General features: G+C 37.6%; 1 protein-coding gene across 1 annotated transcript in view; it reads left to right on the forward strand.

The window, feature by feature from the left end:
• Positions 1-22,197, forward strand: part of LUZP2 (leucine zipper protein 2) — a 105,224-nt gene that overhangs the window by 73,898 nt on the left and 9,129 nt on the right. The window contains exons 6-8 of the mRNA XM_016206147.2: positions 10,702-10,776; positions 17,278-17,442; positions 20,334-20,426. Coding sequence (XP_016061633.2) covers positions 10,702-10,776; positions 17,278-17,442; positions 20,334-20,426 — 333 coding nt within the window. The remainder of the gene's footprint in view (positions 1-10,701; positions 10,777-17,277; positions 17,443-20,333; positions 20,427-22,197) is intronic.

Genomic DNA, 22,197 nt, shown 5'->3' on the forward strand with positions numbered 1-22,197 from the left:
AAAAAAAGTTTGTCAACTTTATCCCTATAGTAATGGAAGGTACAGAAATGTTTTAATCAAAATATTTAAAGAGGGCATAATCACATAGCCATGTTTTGCTTTTGGAGGGAGGGCAATTCAGAGGAAGGAATGAATACTAGCTAGGAGGTGTGTTAGGGGTCCCCAAGACCATCCCAGGATTGCATGATTTGCTAGGAAGACTCATGGGACTCAGCATTTAGTCATACTCATGGCTATGATTTTATTACAGTGAAAAGATACAAAGCAAAATCAGCAAAGGGGAAAAGGGCATGGAGCAAAGAACAGAGGATATAGAACTCTAGATTCCAAGAGTCCTTGTCAGTGAATTCACACAGACATGCTTAATTTCTTTCCCAACAAATTCTGACAATATGTATGCAATGTTTTCTATTAGAAAAGTTTGCCTGAGCCTAGGAGTCCAGGGTTTTTATTGGGTACTAGACAGGTAGGCACCCTCTGCCTAGCATATACCATGATTCCAAACTTCCAGAAAGAAAGCAGGGTTTCAGCATAACCCACATAGCTTGCTCAGAGAGTTCAGTAACACTGAGCTCCTCTTGTCAGTGAATGCTGGAACCTCCCCCAAATCCAGTTTCCCAGGTGCCAGCTAAGGGCCAACCTAGCCTGCAGGTCTGTATCAGGATAGCAGTTTCCTTCTGGTAATTTAACTGATTTCTACATGTGAGGTTATTGCAGCGGTACAGATAGAAATGGTAGTAACTTGGACTGAATTGCTAAAGTGTAAATGGAGAAAAAGTATGTCCACAATTTAAACCTGAACTGTGTGTGGTAAGAGAAGAGCAAGGGGATATCAAGGATTATGCAGGAACCTGGCAAATTGACTAAAGTTGCAGAGTAATCCCAGTCGAAGAATGGACGAAGGGGCTCAGCTGGTCAATCCGATTAGCTCGCATTTTAAGAAGCACTGCAGTTTCATGTATGTATATGGATATATATTTAGTGTAGGTATACATATATGTATACACACATATATATGGATAACTTGGGGGTTTCTCTGAAGGTATTAAAATGGTATTTTTACCTTTAAGGTCCAAACTGGTTGAAAAATAGTGCAATTATTTTGGGTAGTGAAGAGAAAGCTTTCTCTTGAAATCATGCACACAGAGAGAGAGAGAGGCAGAGAAACAGAAAGAGACAGAGAGAGCGGGGAGAGAACCTATTTCTTTCCTGTTGACAAACAGAGTGGTGAGGCAGTTCTAAAATATATTGTTTTGCTCTTGACTTCACTGGCATCGATGGTTGTACTGCCTTAATTCAAGCAGCTACATCTGTGAAATATTTTGAATGTACTGATGTTGCAGCTACCTCCCTCCTTGAACATATGGGGTTTATGCTGTTTGTTGAACATGAGTAAGGATGTGTTTGTTCTACTAAGGTGTGATAGGCAATATTTAACCAAAAGAAAAAGTATATATGTACTATATTAGAAAGTTAAGTGCTATAGGAAAAGAGAAACAGTGGAGAGGAATAGAGGATTGAAGATGCTAGGTGGGAGTGAGAATGTTTGCAGTATCGAGAGTCTAGAATGGATTCTTTAAGCGGGTCACCCTGGAGCCAAGAATTAAGAGTGAGAAATCTGGGAGAGCTAAGGATGGGCATTGGAGTCAAGGCATGAGTTTGAGTGTATTTGTTCTACTTCTGTCTATATAGTTTTCTGGACCTCCACAAACTACTGTTTGTACATCTAGAAAATTACAGAAAAGAATACTTACTTTGACCAGCTGTTAGACTATTCAGCCCGTGTGTAAGTTGTTTAGAACTTGATTTGTATACACTGGGCACTACTTAATGTGTGTTAAAAAATAGGAGGTGCTTAAAAAAGGTAACTCACGTTATGTACAATTTCATGACAAATGAGATATTGACATAAGTGGCAGAGCTCTCTGTCCCATCTCTGAGGGTAAAACTCATGTTTCTAGGACTTCAAATTTCCCCTCAAGTTTTCCTTACCCATGTCATTGCCAAATTCTGTGTCTTTTGGTTCTACTTTCAAATTCAAGTGAAAACAACAAAGTAAGTCTCTTGGGAACTAGGCTATGGGAATATATTAAAAATTGCTACTAAAATGCATTCAAATGAGTTTAATAGGGGAAAATATATACATTTGGAGTAGTAGGCAATTTGACAAGGTGGAATGTAAATGTTTCCATACCTGCTGTTTTCAACAACATTCACTTAGTGGAATAGAAAATTTTTGAAGGATTTTCGGGAAAAGCATCCAGAGCAGCTGCTGTGTTTTGGCAGTGACAAAATTAAACAAGTGGCTTCATCCAGCATTCAAATGGCAGGAAGATTTGCACAAATAGAGGGGATCGTGACATTCAAGCAGATTCACATAAAAAGAAAAAAAAAGTACCTATTCAAAATATTTACCACTGACTTGATTCTGACATCTACAAAATTGTGTGCTGGGCTGTATCCACCATCCCTCAGCACTCTTGTCAGCAATGTTAATAAGCCGTCAATCCTTGTGGCTGCTGGAAGGAAGCACAGCCACTGCCTGTCACGTCAGTTACCTGCCAGAGAAAGAGATTTACATGACAGGCTGAAAAGACTCCTACAGGAGCATTATCTGGACTGTTAAAATGAGGACTGAGAATCCTCAATTTTTAACTAGATAGAGGGTTCTTGCAAGCAACGGCTTTTCGGGTCCAAATGAGGAAAAAACAGTTAAGTTCTCTGCAGAAAGATAAGAGGCCTGTTTTCTTAGTATACAGCACGTGGCATCAGTATCAAACGTCCTCATTTATTCACCCAATATTTATTATTCATCCACTAGGTACCTGGCACTAGCCTAGCAATTATCTATTCAATGGTTAGCGAGATGGAAGCAATCCATATTGCGAATGAGCCTGTGTCTGTGAGGGAATGAGACGTTAAAAATCAACTAGGTAAATGGATAGATTGCAATTATAATCAGTAGGGATTGGATTTAAGCAGTATGCATTAATATGGGCATGGAAATTGTTCAAATATGAAAGCACTTCTATATTAACTGGCCAGTGACCATTTCCTTCTTCCTCCTGGCCCTTTTCCTGTAACCCTTCGTCTCTCCTTGTCTCAGCTGCCACCCAGCAATAAATGGTTAACATTCTGTCCCAGCACAGTGGCTCTGCCGTCACACCCTGATAAGCTTGTGCATCTCCACGTGGGGCGCGTAGAGAAGGCTAACCAGTGGCCAAACTCAAGTCTTGGCAGAAGGCCCTGTGATCCTCCCTGGATCACAGATGGGTATGTGGTCTTATCAGAAGCTGTTGTTACAAGACTATTTCTCGTCTACCTCCCTCCCTCATGGAGGCTCCATGAAGCAGTTTCCTATCTGCCTTCCTAATGCCCATGAGGCGTGGTACTTTCCATATCACACCTCTCCCCCTACTTTGGGTACAGCTATAGGCTATAAGACCTTTTTACTCTAGTTAGAGTTGGATTCACAATGGCAGAGAGACCCACCCCTTGTGTTGTCCGTCTTATGTCGCCCCTGGCTTGATGTCATCTGGTGATACCAGAGCCATGGACTGCCAGCGCCAAGCTGGTCTTCCTTATGCCTTCAGTGTGCGTAATAAACTGTCCAAATTGACTTGGACTCATGTCTCTTTCCTGGCTGAATTTTTAGGAGTGTGGCAAACCTGCTTAGCAACTGCCACAGTGCTGCTGCTTAGAAACTGCTTGACTGCCTGGCACCTGCCAAGCAAGGAACTCCCCAGGACCCTGCTCCAGCTTTCAGGGCAGAGACAGACTTCATTGGTTCATGCCCGTACCATACCAATTACTTTCCCTTTTGAATACCACAACTGGTGAAAGTAATAGAAAAAATACAGTATTTCACAAGAAAATACAACAAGAATGCTGACGTTCTATTTGCAGTTCAGAAACGAATCTCTATGAGAATTGGCATTTCAACTGGAATCTAAAAGGTGAGTAGGAGTAGACCAAGGGGAACAGGGAATTTTTCCTGATTCTAGGCACAAAGAACAGGTACAGCTGAAGACTCTCAGGTGTGTGAGAATATGCCTCATTCCATGAACTATGGAAGGCCAGTGAGACATTCTGCAGTTCACTTGGGCCAAAAGATCTCATCTTCTCATCTGAAAGCTTGCCTAGGTTTTGATCTAGACTTTGTTAAAAAAGGCCTAAAGTAGACTTCATATTAATAAATGATCACATAGTAAATATTTTAGTCTTTTCAAACTATGTGGTCTCTATGGCAGCTATTCAAATCCACCAAGGTTGCACAAAAGTAACTGGACAATACATACATACATACATACATACATAAAATAAAGGTAGCTGTGTTCCAATAAAATTTTCTTTAAAAAAAATAGGTAGTTGGCCAGATTTGACTTGGGACTATAGTTTGACAACCACTCCTTTAGTGCACAGCTATTAATCTAAACATTCCTGCGATGTTAATAAGGCTTATGAATGTCTATAGAATGCCAACATCTTTCTGCAGAGCTCAACCTCAACTGTTCTTGTTCCGCTCTCAGCCATAAAACATTTGCCCTGTGACTGGGCTTGTGTAGCATCTTGTCTTGTTTATATGCAGCCTGATACTCCCACGGACTTGCAAGAGCACCCCCCAAACTGATTCTGGAAGCCCTCCCCTCCTCACCTCCCTCTTCTCTGCTGCCCTGCTCTGTATACTCCGGCAGTCATTCTGACCCAGACTCGCATCTCTGCCTCCACAGCTCAGAGCAACTTCGCTGATCTGCTTGGAACACAGCCCTTTGCACCTCAGTCAAGAAATTTCCTCTGGATGAAAGCTGATGTAGTCATGGGTCTCACCGAGGGAGTTTCCCAGATGTCAGGCTTCACAGCCTGGCATGATTAGCTCATAGTTATTTATGGGACAGGAACTTGTCTGATATCCATTACAGTGTTATGTCTACAAGCAGAAGTTTTGAATCTTTTATTTTTTTAATTTGAAACACAATATTTAAGAAAAAATTTAAATTTAAATATAGTTGCTACACAAACATATTGATTATATTAATTTCAGGTGTAAAACAGTGATTTGACAGTTCTACACATCACAATGTGATCACCCCATTAACTCCAGTAAACATCTGTCACCATGTAAACCTCACAATATTATTGATTGAATCTTTTATTTTTATTTTTTTAAAAATATATCTTTATTGATTTCAGAGAGAGGAAAGGAGAGGGAGAGAGAGAGATAGAAACATCAATGATGAGAGAATCACTGATCAGCTGCCTCCTGCACATCCCTGACTAGGGGCCGAACCCACAACCGGGCATGTGCCCTGACCGGGAATCGAACCCTGATCACCTGGATCCTAGGTCGATGCTCAACTGCTGAGCCATGCCCGGCCAGGCGAATCTTTTATTTTTAAATTACAAAAAATATAAACAGCTCACAAAAATTTAACTAATGAAAAGTGAATTTTATTTATTCACATAAACTGAAATTACAAGGTTCATTTGATTTCAAGTATGGTTTGATTGAGAAGTTTTCAAAGTCACCAGATCTTGTAATCAATTGATTTTGCTGTTTTCTATGTTCTGCTTTCTTCTATTGGACAGTTTTAACCTCCTGTTGCTCTCTTGTATTCTAGAAATGATACCTGTTAGAGCGTAGACTTAAACATCCTCATACCATACTACCAAGAAAATGAAAAAATAAACTTTTTATTCACTCTGATGGAGAAGAGAGACAGCTTTCATTCCAGGAGTTACTAGTAAACATCTCCTTGTTTCTGGCCTGAAATTAATTATATGCCTAAACCCAACCACAATCATTTGACTAGAGAGTTGAGATAGAGTAATTGCTTTAAGAAATTACATCCCTGTTTCTGGAAGTGATTGTTGCAACCTCTCCTAAAATGTGTGGCTGAGAAAGGGTATGAGGCAGTTTCCTCCAAAGTCTAGGTGTTTTTGAGAGGAGAAAAAAAGCAATATCAAGCACATAATAAGAAATGATCTACAATATATTTTCTTTAAATAGTTATAAGTGCTATATGCAAATGCACATGATGGCAATATGATACTTATAAAAATTTAAATTTGAGGAAAATTACATATGTCTGCTCTCATTTCCCAATGGAAAAGCATATTGAACTTTCTAACTTTGATATATTAAAATTTACTTTTAATAGCAGTTACAACCAGATGTTATGCTAAACTATTTCTGTGTAATTTGAGATCTAAATTTGGTTCTTCTACATATATTAGTCATTCAATTCCAGGTCTCTCAGTATAACTCCCAAGTTAATGATGCTGAAATGAGCAGGTGTTGCATCAAAGAGCCTGATGGCCAAAGATAATCTTGGTGCTACAATTTTATACTTTTATGAGACTAAGTAGAAGCAGGTGGAAATATTGACTTTCTGCCTTCTTACCTCTGTGGTAAAATGGACCACAGAAGTGATGGTGGTAGTGTGGTGGTCTGTGTTGTATCTCTAGAGTTTTATTCACAACATCTAGGTTAGTGCTGCTGAGCAGGGCATATGTTCTTCATGTATACTAATAGAGGCATTGAACTTACATGAAATATTTAATCCTATCATTATCTTTTACTAACTACCGAGTACACCCTACTGAGTACTTGAGAACATCTTTTATGAGTTTATTATCTCATTAGATGAATAATCTTAAAAAACAAAATACTCCAGTCTTCTAAGTAGTCTCCAAATATTTTTAATCATAAAGCTTACCAATAAATTTTGAACACATGTCACCCAGTGTATGTATATTTATTAATTATAAGTTATATATACTCATATCATTAGTGGTTCAGAGGACCGGCTATGGATCTAAACTGCCTAGACTTCAGGTCTGTTATCTCCCAGCTGTCACTCTGAGTGAGATATTTAACAAATCTCTTTCTCAGTTTGCTCATTTTAAAAGGATAGAAATAATCCTAGGTACCAGATATAGTTGTATATCTTCAAGTTCATACTGTTGTTATCATTACTATCATAGTACTATTTTACTGCCATACTCAGTATATTATCAAACAAAATGGAAGAAAAGCAATGATGAGTTTTAGAAAATATGTAAATATAACTTCTAATATGTTTTTATATCAGGACAACCATGGGTTATTTTTTAATAAAGAAGAATACAAAATATTTTATAATACCACCTATTCATCTATTTTGCAATGTTGAAATCAAAAACTAAAATGTAGATTTTCTAATGTTTTCTTCCCACACTCCATTGGGACATCTCATACTCACTATATTTTCTCATCACTTGCTGGAATACAGCTGCATGTTCTTATTGGTTCCAAAACATAAAGAACCATATTATTAATGATAAAGTAGTAAGGCTATGGTAGTAAACCTCTGACAATTTCTGATCTTTTTTTGCTGATGCTACCTAAAAGCTTATTGTAATGTCTGTTGTTAGTTCCAGGACCCTAGAAAACTCAGATTGTAGTTCTCTACTGACCTGTCCCTAGTAAATGAGTCAGTAGTTTTCTGAGTTTATTCCAACTCTGCAATGGCCAAAACTCAGAGGGGAGGCTCTTTTCTGAATTTCCTATTTAGAGCCTCTATACATAGTTTCCTAATCTGGCCCTAGGTGGGACAATTTCCAGTCTAGTGTTTCCAAGCAGAAGGTCATGCCAGTGAAGAGATTGGCTAGACATCATAATGCTGATACTCTGTGGCGCTTCTTTTCTCTATGTTTTATCAGAAGATGAAATAGCTAAGAATTTAGTAAGATTTGACTCTGCTGGTCCTTATATATCCTCAATTTAGCCCAATATAGTGAGGAATTTATTGAAATGTCATTCACTCATTATGCATAAAGCAAGGCTAATTATTAAGACAATGATAACAAAAAAATTATAGTCTCTTATATCTTGGTGTCTAAGTTGTTTATCACTCATTTGTATTTCAATCATCTTCTAGAGCAGGTGAGAAAGAAAAGAATTATTGTGCATGCCCCAGGGTGGCAAGTGAATCTTGTGACCTGTTCATACTGCTTTGTGTGCCTTGGTGGGGAAACACACGTGTGCATGCAAACACACATTTGTGCATCTTAGGTGTTATACTTGGTTTTAAAGGAACCATGATTTTGGATTATATTTTCTTGGCTCCTAAAAAATGTTTTTCTAAGTTGAATTATAAAACCTGTTATAATTTTTTATTAGAACCTATGCTGGAGCAACCCTGCACCATCTGTGTCTCTGGTATGTTTACTATCTTTGATAATGAGAATGTGGGTGCCAACAGCATTTCTTTTTGTGCCTGGCTGCCAGAAGCCTTGGAACAAATTTAAGCTCAGCCAAGACAAATGATAGAACTGCATGGCCTCCCTCTGCTGTGACTAGCCTTCATCTACCTTCATGTCCTATTCACAAGACATATGTTTTCCATAGACCTCACGTGTTTTATTTATATTAAAGATTTAATGCTTTTAGTGTTAAAATTGTTTCAAACCCCTTTTAGCAGAGGTAAGGAATAAATATTTTTATATTCTGTAAACCTTAAGAAAAGTCTCTAGAAAAATTAAAAAGAAGATAGCTGGATGTTATTACTTGAATGAAAGGAGGTAGGGAAGGGTTAAAATAAATTGTCAATAAGTTTTCAGAAATATTGACTCACAAGCCTAATGTATGAATGAACCTTGCAAATTTAGCCACTTGCCAAAATTTTGTAAAGTGACTCATTGAAATTTCAGATAAAATTTAACTGTGTAACATTAAGTCCTGTCTATTTGCTTCATGAACGTACATTCACGTTTCTTAAAAGGAAAAAAAGACAGTGTTTGCATTAAATACAGCACTGAGGTTGTCCTTTGTAAATCTAGCTCAGTTTAAGGTGGATTCTTGAGAAAAACATCCAGGAACAGCTCTAGAAGCAATAGACTGGATGATGGATCTAAATCAGGTCCAGTTTTTATGGGTTATAAAAACCTGGAGCACTGGAGCTCCATATTTTTTTATCCAAAAAGTAAATTAAGAATTATGATATGGACTCAAGCTTCTAAACAGGTGATAGAACTCAAATGATAAAATGTATATCTATGAAAATTAAATTATTTTTTGGTATTACTTTAATTAACAAGAAGACACTCTGGATGTCTCAGGCCACCCTGAGAAACCCCTTTCTAATCGTTTCAGCTCAGATACACCTTTAGGTTATCAGTTAGAACCTTATATTGTGATTTTCATTTTATATAATTTCTATCTATTGTATATTTTCAACCTATTTGATGGATGATGTTACCTCGTCTCGAAGAAATTAATCACTGCGTAGATATTTATTCAATGATTGAATGTAAATGAAAGCTACTGTAGAAACATGACTAGCTCTTAAAGAAGCCTATCCTTTACTTCACAGGAGTTAAATTGAAAAAACAAATACACTTGAAATAAAATTCACTCTGGTAAAGTACTCTGTCTTTCACAGGTCTTCTGATGGTTTAACATCCATAGAATTGTTCTTGTTTTATATAATTTTGTAATTTAGACATATAAATTAATCCAGTAGCTGATTCTTTGATCAAGGACAGAACCCCAGGATTCTGGCCCAGACTCTGAGGGAGACGATGGGTGAGCAACAGACAAGGGGACATTTTGGCAGTTGGCTACAGCCTTGCTACAAGCCCATGGCATTATAGCACCCAGAGTTGCGATGTCCTGGTCACTGAAGCAATGATGGGCCTCCTCCTGTTGACTTCTCCCCAGCAAACTCAATCCCCTTGCCTCACAAGAGCATCAGAAATATCCTCTGTTCCTTCCAGCTTTGAATTCCTGTAAAAGACAGGCAAAGTCCAGTGGTACAGAGGTTCTGAGCCAAGAGGGGAGGCAGGCTCTTCTACAGGTCTTTTGTGAACCTGCTGAGCATCTTTTGTCAATATATAGTTATAGTATACATATAGCTAGAAATTGGGGGAGGAAGGACTTTGAAACATGCCTTCTAGGTCTGAGGCCATTGCTCTTTGCTTTCAGTAGCACAGTTATGGATTTGCATAGGTACAGAGATATGGTGGGATAAAGAAGTGTGTTGGACTGAAAACTCAGTAATATAGAGTGAATACTATTGTATTAGACTGCTCAGGCTGCCATAACAAAATGCTACAAAATAGGGACTTAAATGACAGAAATTTATTTTTGCACAGTTCTGGAGGCTAGAAGTCTGAGATCAAGGTGCTGGCAGAATCGGTTTCCAGTGAGAGCTCTTCCTGACTTGTAGACGGTGCCTTCTCACTGTGTCCTGTATGGCCTTTATTCTTTGTGAGCATGGAGAGAGAGAGATTGGGGGGGGGGGAGGGGGGAGGTCTATGGTGTCTCTTCAATTCTTATAAGGACACTAGTTCTGTAGGATTAGGGCCCCACTTTTTGACCTCATTTAATCTTAATTACCTCCCTAAAGACCCTGTCTCCAAATTCAATCACATAGGAGGGAGTTAAAGCTTCAACATATGAATTTTAGGGGGACATAATTCAGGTCACAACAACTAGAAACATACTGTTGGATTTACATCACAAGTTATTTTCAGGAACTTGAGCTAAAAGTCTTCATATTTAGTGGATATTCATGTCAAATACATCATTTTTTGTAACTTAATCAAGTGAATTTTCAAAAATAATTTTTTTAAAGTTTATGGCAGTGAACGATAGATGCCTAAAGTGAAGAAGAAATTATGGAATTTACTAAAAATATTAGCCTTTATTTCATTTTACAGGCCCAACAGCTTACTGATCTGGAACAAAAATTAGCTGTGGCCAGAAATGCGCTGGAGAAAGCAGCTCTTGACCGGGTAAGTTTATATCCATGAACCATCACAACTTCAGTTATAGAGGAGGAAGCCAGGGCATGTTCATTGCTCCCCTTGATTTATGAATGTAGTTTCAGGTGCTGTTCATGTAAGATAGTTATAGAATTTATGAATGCTGGATATTCCCTCTAAAACTCAATTTTTCCCTTGTTTTTGCTGCTACAGTAAATTGACTCAAGGTTCGGCTCTGTGAGTTCATGGCTTTATTTTCCTCCTTACTGGTATATTTGTTCTATAACACCATAAATAAATATGCTTTCAAGTACCAATAGAGACGACAGGTATTAACTCGGGATGAATGAGTTATAAAGCCAATGGAAGGAGCCATTGACGCTTTTCATTCTGGAAATCTTAAATCAGAGCTCTGGAGGCCGAGGCCTAACAGAGGGAGGCAGCCCACCTAACTTGAACGCAGCTCATGGAAAGACAGTGCAAGGGTGGGGGACGGTCCATCTTTCTAGCAGCTTTATTGAAATATAATTCACCCTTTTATGCCTCATCTATTTCATTTCCATTAAATTAATCTCTCATTGTGTTATAATTGTGTGTGCTCAGGATAAACCATAACTCCTATCCGATGCCCGTCTTTGCCTTTCAGCGGTCTTCATGTGAGTTGTGAATAGGCGATGAGGAATTGGTACATGGAAAGGCAAATATAATATGAAGGAATTGGTCAGGAAACTCAGAATTACTTTTCTGCTGCTGATTAGTTATAGTACTTGGTAAAATTTCTTAATGCCTCTCTCTTTTCTCATTTTTAAATTAACTTTATAAGACTTGGGGAAATAAATATTTCTTTTTTCTTTAGTTTACTTATATATTGTATACATTATATATACTAGATAGTATATGTATTGTTTACATACATTAGATGTATGTTGCAGTGTTAAAGGTCTCCAGTGTCAGTCTATGTTCAAATATGTTTGAATCCCCCAAACTCTTTATGCGTCACTGTAGCATGAGATAATAATAAAACTTACTTTATAAGAGTGATGAGACAATTATATGCCTCAAAAAAGCAGCGTGCTGAGAATTCTTGGCACCTGGAAAACACTCAGTAAGCATATTAATTATTGCTATTAGCGAATGAGATCTCGGAGACTGCCTCTCTGTGATAAAATTTCTTTCTTTAACCTTCAGCGTCTTGTCACACCTTTGGCTACAGTGAATGGTAAAAGCATTTCCTATTACTAGAGGTTAATTTCAACAAGCTTCGCATAAGATATGTGTAAGGCTCATAAACTGCGGTTGTAAAGTCAGGTAGAAATGGTAGCTCGCTTCAAAATGAGTAAAAACTTCAGTTTAATGACATTGCTCTTCACCTCTCTCCATCATCTTTATATCTTTACGTGAGGATTTTTTATTCTCTTCAGGTGTCTAGCTCCAAGAATATTATATCTGAGCTTCAAATAACCTTCACGACCTTATAAATATTATGAAAACAACATTTCACACTTCAACTTGGTTCTCATAGCATATTTAATGAAAGAAGTCTCAGTTTACTATCCCAATATAAACAAAAATAACCTCAAAATCTCAGAATCAACCTTGGTTTCTCAAACAATCAATTATTTATTGGGCAATGTCTTATGAATTATAGTGAGCCTCAGCTACTAGAATGTACAAACAACTTTGTGGCTTGGAAATCTCTCTCAAACTTCCATAGTAAAAGGTTCTATTACATCTAATCATCCCAAAATTTCTGCCAGGAAAGTGTGCATAGTTATATCCATATTACAGATGACACAAGTTAGGTGACCTGCATACACTCCTGGCACTAACTGGTAAGAGAACACGAACTCTTTGTGCCACAGTGTGTCTGACACATAACAGGAGCATGACAAATAGTTATTGATTGATAAACACTTTATTCATCTTACATACTAGAGAACTAGAGATCACCTAGAGCAGGGAGCCTAAAAGGTTAAATGACCTTTCAGGATTCATAGAGCTGATTTCACGGAGGAAATAATGTTAAATGAAAACCTTTGGATTCACAGCTCCTCATGGTCTTTCCAAAGCCATCAGCTGATACTGCACCCTGATCTTTCTGAGGACTTTACGTCTTCATGTAAATGAATTAAGATAGACATAAATAATATCTTGTGAATTTTTCTTTGTTAGATCAGAAATTAAAAACACAGTTGTCTTTGCAAGGTATATCTAACTCTTTCCAGAAAAATATGTGCTGTGGGTTTTTTTCTGACAAAAGTACTCACATACAGACACAAAAATTGCTTTTTAAATTTCTCTTTGTTGGGAGAAAGCCCCAAAAGTCTCAATTCAGGATTGATTCTGAAGAAGTGACATGTAGCCTTGTTCAAATTCATAAGAGCTTTAAGAGGAGACACTTACATACCCGGGCAAAGCAGCTGTGCTCCAGTGGTGGCCGCCAGGAGGACATTCGCACCCCATCCCAGGACAGGCTCCCCTTTTATAGGGGTCAACAGTAAGAGCTTGGTGGGTAGTCATGTAGACCAGGAAGAACAATGCATTCCTAAATTCAGATGACATCAGGCACTTAGCACACTCTGCATTCATTAACCTCCTGCCTGGGGCCTGACATTTATCTTTCTGGGTAGTCAGCCAAGCTGAGGCTAGAGAGAGTTAAACAGTCACAGAAGGTTAACCGGAGAGTCCAACATCGCCCAGAGGCCTTTACTGCTGGAGCCATGTTACATCTCTGAGTTCCCCTAATCTCATCGTTTTAGGTTTACATACATATATATACACAATAATTTTTTTTAAGCTTTACATATTATACAGCATAAGCACTAGTATTTTAATGTCTGAAATAATACTTATATTGACAATGTACAGGATCAAGTGCAAACTATTTCATTATTTTCTCATGCAAAGTGACACCGGCATATATCCTCTGGAGGGTTTGCTTTATTTCTTCATGTAACAAGTATGTGTTAACATAGAAACTGGTGATGCTGCAAAAAAAGGTGCTGGCTCACAAAGAAATTACATTATAATAGAAGTAGATAATAAACATATAAACAATAAGATCATTTGCAATGGTAACACCGGCTGCATAGGACATACTTTAAGAACTGTGATAGAGATTTTAAAGAAGTGTTCCTTGAAAGGGTCATCAGGGACTGTGTTTCCAAGACGATAATATGTCAGCTGAGACATGAATGTTAATTGGAAGTTTCCTACATGGCCATTTGGAAACAGGGTTCTGCAATCAGAAAGCGCAGCAAGTATAAAGGCACTAAGATGCAAATAAGCTTAGAATGTTTGATAAGATTTAAATAAGGGACACTGTGACAAGCAGGTCCTTATTAAGGAGTTTGCAGTTTACTAGCACTCGGAAAAAATGGTTTGGTGTAGGGAGAAGGCAGGGCAAAAACAAACTGACCTTTGGGGGGAATAGATTGTGAGATCTAGGGCAAAGTATACATTATATGGTTTCATCATATTTCTTCAGTGACATCTTGTTTCAGTGAACTCAAAGTGCACAGAGCGTGCAGTTTCCAAACAGACCGCAGCTATAGTATGAATGAGAAGGTCATGATGTTGTGGTGAAAATCATTGTCTGGGTCCTGTTCACGGAACTGGGTCAAGCCAAACCTGAAGAGTGCTGGTGGTAAAAGGCTCTATTAACAAGACCAGTGGAAAGCTGGATTTTGTTTTGTTTTGTTTTTTCACAAAGATGACCAGGTTAGGGCAGGGTTGCTCACAGCAATCTGCTGTCTCTGGCACACACACAAAAATATTTAATGTACTCAAGGACTGGAGCCAGAATCAAAGGTAGGGGGGAAAGTCATAGGTTTATGGTTCAAAAATGAAATAAAAATAAAGCTAAGAGATTAGGAATAGGTTGAAACGTAAAAAGTAGCTTACTAAGTGGCTACGAAAGCTGAGGATTTGGAGGTTATGTCTACATGATGTTGTTTTTATTATGAGTTGATCCTGACAATGTCAGGAGAGCTGTGGAAACAGATGAGATGATCACATCAAAGTTCAGACAATTAAAAATATAACCTATATACACATCCCCATTTATTGTTTCGTTGGAAAATGTGTCTTGCCTAATCAATGCTTATAGAAAATCAGTGTTTGAAAATATTAACTTGACGCTGTTTGTTACTTATTTTCAGCACCCAATTTTAGCCACAGTATGAAAGAGAAGGTCATGATGTTGTGGAATTTGTCTATTATGAAATCATTTGTCTCTGGAATTTGTCTATTATGAAATCATTTACCTTAAGCCTGTTACAGATCCAACTCTGAGATGTAGAGTATGTTTAGAGGAGCCAAGATATGAACACAGTGAATACAATAACCATCATTACTTCCTGTGTGATCTGAGCATTGAAACTCTATATTTCAAAGCCACGTTGGCTTTGAGTCTCAGTCAACGCTTGCCTGACCCTGTTGCATTAGCCCTGTTTCCATTGTCTCACTATAACATGCAACACAAAGAACATATTGAAATTGCTCAGTGTGACCTGGAATATCGCACTCCTGACACAGCACCCAATACCGTGATCTCCTGTTCTGTCGTGAGAGAAGGGAAGGAGCAGCCAAGATTACATCAAGAAACCAATAGGAAGAGAGATCCAAACCATTACTTCATTTCTTTTTATTGATATAACTTGTCAATTTTCTTCTCTTACACAAAGAATATTTTCACCTATGTTTTTAAGTCATTTACTCAAAAAACTTTGTGTTGAATTCCTTTAATATGTCAGGGATTATGTTACGTGCTAGAACCATTCCAAATAAAATAGGCAACTTAAACATGTGTGTATATACACATAAATTGAAAATGAGAAATTAGCGATCAATTATATAAAGGAAACAACAGGATCAATCATAGCAATTAATGGGGTGAAGGAAGGGCAACAAACTAGAGGCTCAGACACGCAAATAAAAGGCACACTGAGTAAAAGGTCATTATTTAGTGTAGTCCCCTCCTGTCCACTTTGCGATGCTCCTCAGTCCTAGTACTTTCCAGATTCTCATTTTGTCTTAGACAACTTCATAGGGCAAGATTAATGAGAAGGAAATGAATGTCTGTTCTGTGTCTCATATATTTCCAGCAGTTGCTCTACTGCTGCTTTTTTAAAAAAGTCTCTTGCCAAGAGAGAGATTTCTTAAACTGCTATGCTAGGAATTGACACAACTTAAAGATAAATATTATCATATGCCACATACAAGTAGAAAGCGCAGAGGCAGGCATTGGGAAGGACCTAAGTCATAGTCACTACTTTCAAGAAATTGATCATGAGGGCTTTATGGGACACAAGAAATCGGGGGGGAGGCTATATGAGCGTGTGTTTCTGGCATCGTGCATGAAAAGCAGTCGTTTTGTTGGACGTATATGCCTTTGACAGGCAGAGAAAACACATTGTGCTGCTGCACTGACCTATGAATGCACCGAAAGCTTAATCTCCACCTGTGCCAGCTTATCCCAGAATTCTGGCCTCAGTAGCTTATCTCTCTCTTCACCTCTTTTGGACAAAAGGCCACATCTCATGTCTTAAAATCGATGTTTATGTGACATTGTCTTATTAGGACCTGTAACCATGCCCCAAATTATGTTTGAGTTACCATGAGATTTCCTGAGTTGTATGTCTCTCTTCATTTTGGCACCCAAGGATCTGTCTGTCATTTGTACTCAGCTTTATATTACTATTATTTTTTAACTTATCAGCATGTAAAAATATGTTTAGAAGTGGGACCTGGGGATTAGATGGGAGGTAGAGATGGTTGTCCACGTAAGTTGTCTGCCTGGTGATGTAAACCAAAAATAAACCAGTCTGAAAATTTTAGATTTTTTTTTTCTTCATAGTGATGTCATAATTACAGTGCCAGTTTCACGGATGTTTGAAAGCATAAAATTATTTCTTGCATGTGAAAGTGCTTGGAATATTGTGATATTCTATGCTAATATAAGAAAGTATTAATATTATCATTTACAGTCAAAGCAAATTAACTCCTACTCCTTAACAAGGCCCAGAGGAAATAAGAGTTTTATTAGAAACAAATTTATTTTTCCCAATATGTGGGGAAATTGAGTCGCTAAAATAGGCTAATCTGAGAAACACAGGGGCCTATATTGCCAGAGGAGAGATTTGTAATACAGGTGGTTGGTACTAATAAAAAGACAACGGGTTTCTAAGAATGACATTTTATACTTCAGAGTGACCCCAGAGAACATTTCCTTCAACAAATATATTCAGCAAACTATCATGAATAAAATCATGCCAACTCAAGGGAAAAAAGCAAGATATATCTCTGAATTTCAGTGTTCAAAATATGTCATAAAATGCATTAACTCCTAAAAACAGACTGAGTGTGCATGAAACAGGGCATCATAATGGAATTTATAAGTTAGGCATTATGTTTAAAAACTGATGTGTATTTGTGAGGGCAGTGAGTGTAGATTAGGATAAAAAGAAGAATCTAATTAGATAAATGATAACCAGAACCAAATGTAAATATTGTGATCTCTCTTTTTTGTAGGAGTCACAACTGAAAGCAATGAAACAGACCGTACAACTCTGCCTGTCATCTGTTTTCCGTGATCAACCACCCCCTTTGAGTCTAATCACGTCAAATCCAACTCAGATGTCAGTTCCACCCAGTACCTCTGACATCAAGATTCTAGATGCAAGGACAAAAAGCAAGGTACACTTTATTTGTGCTTTGAAAAGTAAAATCAAGTTATGTAGTGTGTAATCAGTGTGGTTCCTTGGTATCAAAGGATATGGAGAGCAGGGATGCTCCCTGGATACTTATATAAAGACACAAGAGGCAGCATTTCTGAACTTGTTCCTATAAAGGTGACCATTTGTAAAACCCACATTCACCTTATTTTCATGGATTAGGAATTCAATTTGCTATCAATATTATAATCAGGATCCTCCCATGAACGCCAATCTGCTTTGCTGAGCACTTAAGAAATCTTGATTGATATTTTTTCATGTCACTTACTTAGGAAATGATAATATCTTTCTATTCCCTATATCTCCATGAGTCCCTGACCTGAATAACGATGGTGTTTCATCTGATGGATTTCCAACCTCCCCACACAGTTGCCCAACCATGCTAAAACGCGCCACACCCACCAGACATCACATGTAGTATCTTCCCCCAGCCTCCACGATGTAGAGCCCATTCTTGGCAGCTGGGAAGGTGTTCTCATATCCCTAAGCATCAGCCCTCACTTTCACCTCCTGCCTCCTGCTGATGCTGCTAAAGCCCCAGCAATGGCCCTTGAGGTCCCAATTGCATCCCACCACTACTGAGGAAGAAGCATGACCTTGGTCTCATGAAGCTTGTACTCGAACCACATTAAAAATAGGCCCCCTCTAGCTTTCCTATATGCTTAATATTTTATTAGCACAAAATAGATTAAATGTTTTCATTTTCAACTTCAAAATGTTGGAAAATACGTTTAATAAGACTGTGCCTGCTTTCCTAGTATGCTTGTTTTTTTCTTTTCAATTTTAGGTATTTGTTAATGCTTTGACATTAACCTAATAGTTTAAACATGTATGTATGGTATGACTTCTTTGCCATATTTATTTATATGCTCATATACATCAGGCCACCTAACTGTAACCATTTATAACATCAACTACTCTAAAATTATATTAGTTCTTTTTATTATGAAACGAATGCTTATTTGTACTGGACAATTTTAGAAACTAATGTTAACAGCAATAATACCCACACTAACTGACATTTGTTGAGTTGTGCCACACTCATATGAACTTAAATTCTTCTCACAAAACTCTAGAAGGGAGAAATATCCTCGTTTTTTTTAAAATGAATTTTTCTTTTGGAATAATTTTAAAGAAAAAAAAAAGCTGTAATTACAAACTTTGTAGCTTGACCTTGGGATTCTCCTTCCTACTTGTAGCATTTTTCTCATAATAACTGTACTGCTGCCCTGGAAACCAACAGGCCAACTGACTCTTCTTCCTAAAAGTATTTTCCTACAGTGTTTCCATCACCTGGATGCCCTCCCCCCATCCTTTCCTTAGTCATTCAGAGGCCCATTTTGAAGGCTACCCTTTCCATTGCACCTTTTCTTATTGCCCCAAATGGATTTGACATTCATCCTTTCAAAAGATATACGACTCTGCTTGTGCCCTATTGTTAATCTACTTGATATTAGAACTATTTATGTGAATAACAGTCAGATTATGTAAGTTCTGTGAAGATGAAGATAACACCTTTCTCATCCTTATATTCACCAGTGACAACTAACACAGAGAGCTGGCTTGTCTGAAGATATTTTGTTTTCCTGAATAATTTTTCTTATTCCTCGGGAAGGCGTGGGGGAGATCAGAAGATGGAGGTCTTAAACAAGAAAGAATAGGAGGGAAAGGGGGAGTAAAACAGGGGTGCCTGCTGGATCTCTTACAATTAAATTAAACTTCTTCAAGTATAAAGACAGGAATTTTATTTGCTTTATTTATTTATTATTATACATAATGCCCAGCATTTGGGCGAATTAATATGGGGACTATTTTTGTCTACTCACATGCATTATTTCCACTGTATCTCTAATATACTACTAGCGTCATTAATTATTTTACATTTAATAGTCTACTAGTTTTATTAAGTGGTTTTATTTTTATAAAATTATTATTTTTGTAAGAATGTCCCCCTGCTAAGGACTATAACTGCCTGTGGAAATACAGGCCAGTGCTGCCTAGCGTGTAGCACAGAGGAAGCCTTAGTGGGTGTGAGTTCTCTGACCAGACCACATCCTAGTCTTTGTCTTCCTGGGTCCCCAACAGACTCCTCTTTTCTACACCCCCTGTGATCCACTGAGATCAAAGTTTCAGATCCAAGCAAGTTAGCGCTCACTGAGTTTAGTTTTTGTCTCTCATGCAATAACAGTACCCTCACAGATTAATGAGCAGAGTAGCAAATTCAAATCAGAAACACCCGTTTGAGTAGATAATCTTAGACTAGCCCATAGCGATATCTACATACATTACTTATGGTATTCCCTTCCCTGGCCAGAACCTGGAAAACTTCCTTTTTATTTTATTTTTTAATTTAGTGTTCCTAAAGTGATGAATTTTAGAATAATATTGTGGGTTTCCAGAGGTATAAAGCAACAATTAATTAGTCAGTAAAGCCCTGGAGTGAATCTAGTCCTCTATGCAAATTACAGTGAGATGTTACAAAACGTTTTCTTTCTTCCTGAGAAAATAAGGTGTGTACTTACTATTTCTCAGGTGTACTGAAAGTTAATAAAGAGAAAATACAGGATTCCTTTTTCTTTTTTTTTTTTTTGAGGAACTAGGACTCTTAAAATAATCCCATTGAATATCACTAATACAAAGTTGAGCAGAAATTATTTTATTTCATTTTAAAGTTAAGAATTTTTAAAGCACACATTTTAAAGTCTCCAACATATACCAATTTCCATGTTGTTCTTTTTCTTTGAGTGTGATGTTGCCACTGTATTTTACTTTACAATATTTATGAATCTATTTGTTAAACCTGTTTCTCTCTCTGTGTCTCTCTCTCTTTATGTTCTCTCTTTCTTTCTGAAGCCTGAACAAAGCGCTCCTGGAAGCAGTGAGAACTCTCAAGTTGTTACAACAAAGGAGGAAAATCTGAATGCCCCTGAGTGCAATTCTGAAAATGTAAGATTAACTTAAAATAGTTTTAACAGTATTCAACATGAAAACGAGAAATAAGCATTTTAACAATCCTAGTTGATGCCATCATGACACTTCTATTGATATATACTATCTACTATCTAAACACTGTACTTCAAAATCTTAAAAAGGGGATGTTCTTTGAATGTGAATCAGGTATGTGTCCCAGGAAGTATAACCAGCCTCTTAGGAGTACTGTGAACCTGAGTTGTCAGATATAAAGAGGATGACACAGTGTGCTTATTTCCACAACCACAGGGCAGAAACCTATTAGAATATTAAAAATAAAAACCAACAAGCAAACAAAATCCCAAAGGATGTGATTTTATAGTATTTTCCCTATAAAGCAAATAACCCCAGCATTATGCAGAGATTACATTAGAGGAAGAGAGATTCTTAACTTTCACGTGATAATAGGAAACATGGAACTTGTACCCTGTGGAATTTTTAAAATTATAATAAGTGTAATAAAATTTTAATTCTGGAACTTCAACACAATTACAGATTTATCACGTCTGGATTTGAGAAACAGAAAACGACACCGATTATGTGGAGTAGATTCAAAGTTAGGCTTCAATCTAGGTACCAAAATGCAAAGCATCCATTGATTGAAAAGAAATCAGGGGGTAGCAATGAAAGTAAGTCAAACAGAAACATAGGCTAACCAAGTCAATCTCTTTTTCTTCTATTGGCTCCCAAAGTGAACTTGGAAATATACATTTCTCAACAATTTGCTTTCATACCTTTGTGTATTTAAACACATGCTAAAGCCATAGAATTTAGAACATGAGGTTACTGAGCAGTAGAATAGAATGTTCTGCAAGTCACTTCCAAGGGATAGAGAAGTCAAGAAGGTCTGGGGTGGGAAGGAAGACTTTGTTGTAGTTTGAAGGACACGTAGGTCTCTGACATTGTGAGCAGATGTGCAGAGAGAAGAAAATAGAATAATACGGCTAGAAAATTGAGTGCAGGAAGTGGTGGGATATGGGCCTAAAAAGATAACTAGGGAGGAGGAGGAGGGGCCCTGGGTTTCTAAGCTAAGGAGTTTGGTGTGAATTGGGGATATAGTTAAGGTTTTCAAATGTTTGTGTTCAATTAAGTGATAAGATCCTCAGTTAATATTAAGGAGAATGTTTTTATTTCTTGATATATTTTCTTAAAACTACCAAACATATTTTGCAATATATACGCATATCAAATTATTATGTTATACACCTAAAACTAACACAATTTATATATCAATTATATCTCAATTTAAAGAAAAAAAAAGATTCTTGGGTGCTTCTGGCCTCCACCCTTCTGGGTAATGCCCAGAATTGCTCCTTCAAGGCCTCATGCTGGGAGGAATTCAGTTCCTTACTCCTGCCTCTGTACTAACGGGTGTGTACCTTGAGCAAATCATTCTTGCGACATGGTGGCCAAAGCATCTGAAAGGACAAAGAACGGGGACTTCATTAAGCTTACTAAGCATGTTCCCATTGGAGGCAGGGTTGAAAAGTTCTTTGTGTTTTGCTAAGGTTTCCAAAAGCGACACTCTGGTCTCCTTTTCCTATCAAGAACAGGCCTGCCCAGAATCAGAAACTGTGTCGTGTTTGTTCCACTCTCCTTCTACTTTTCTTGTCCTTCCTAATCGGTGGTAATTCCTCTCCTATTAATAAGTCCCATAAGCAGCTCTTCCTTTGGATCCCAGTCTGAGTCCTTTCAAAAAGCTGCCTCCCCCGCACTAACACCAATGCTCTCTGTCTAGATTTTAGCC

The sequence above is a fragment of the Miniopterus natalensis genome, chromosome 11 (assembly GCF_054644295.1).
Source record: "Miniopterus natalensis isolate mMinNat1 chromosome 11, mMinNat1.hap1, whole genome shotgun sequence".
In the NCBI taxonomy this organism is placed as follows: Eukaryota; Metazoa; Chordata; class Mammalia; order Chiroptera; family Miniopteridae; genus Miniopterus; species Miniopterus natalensis.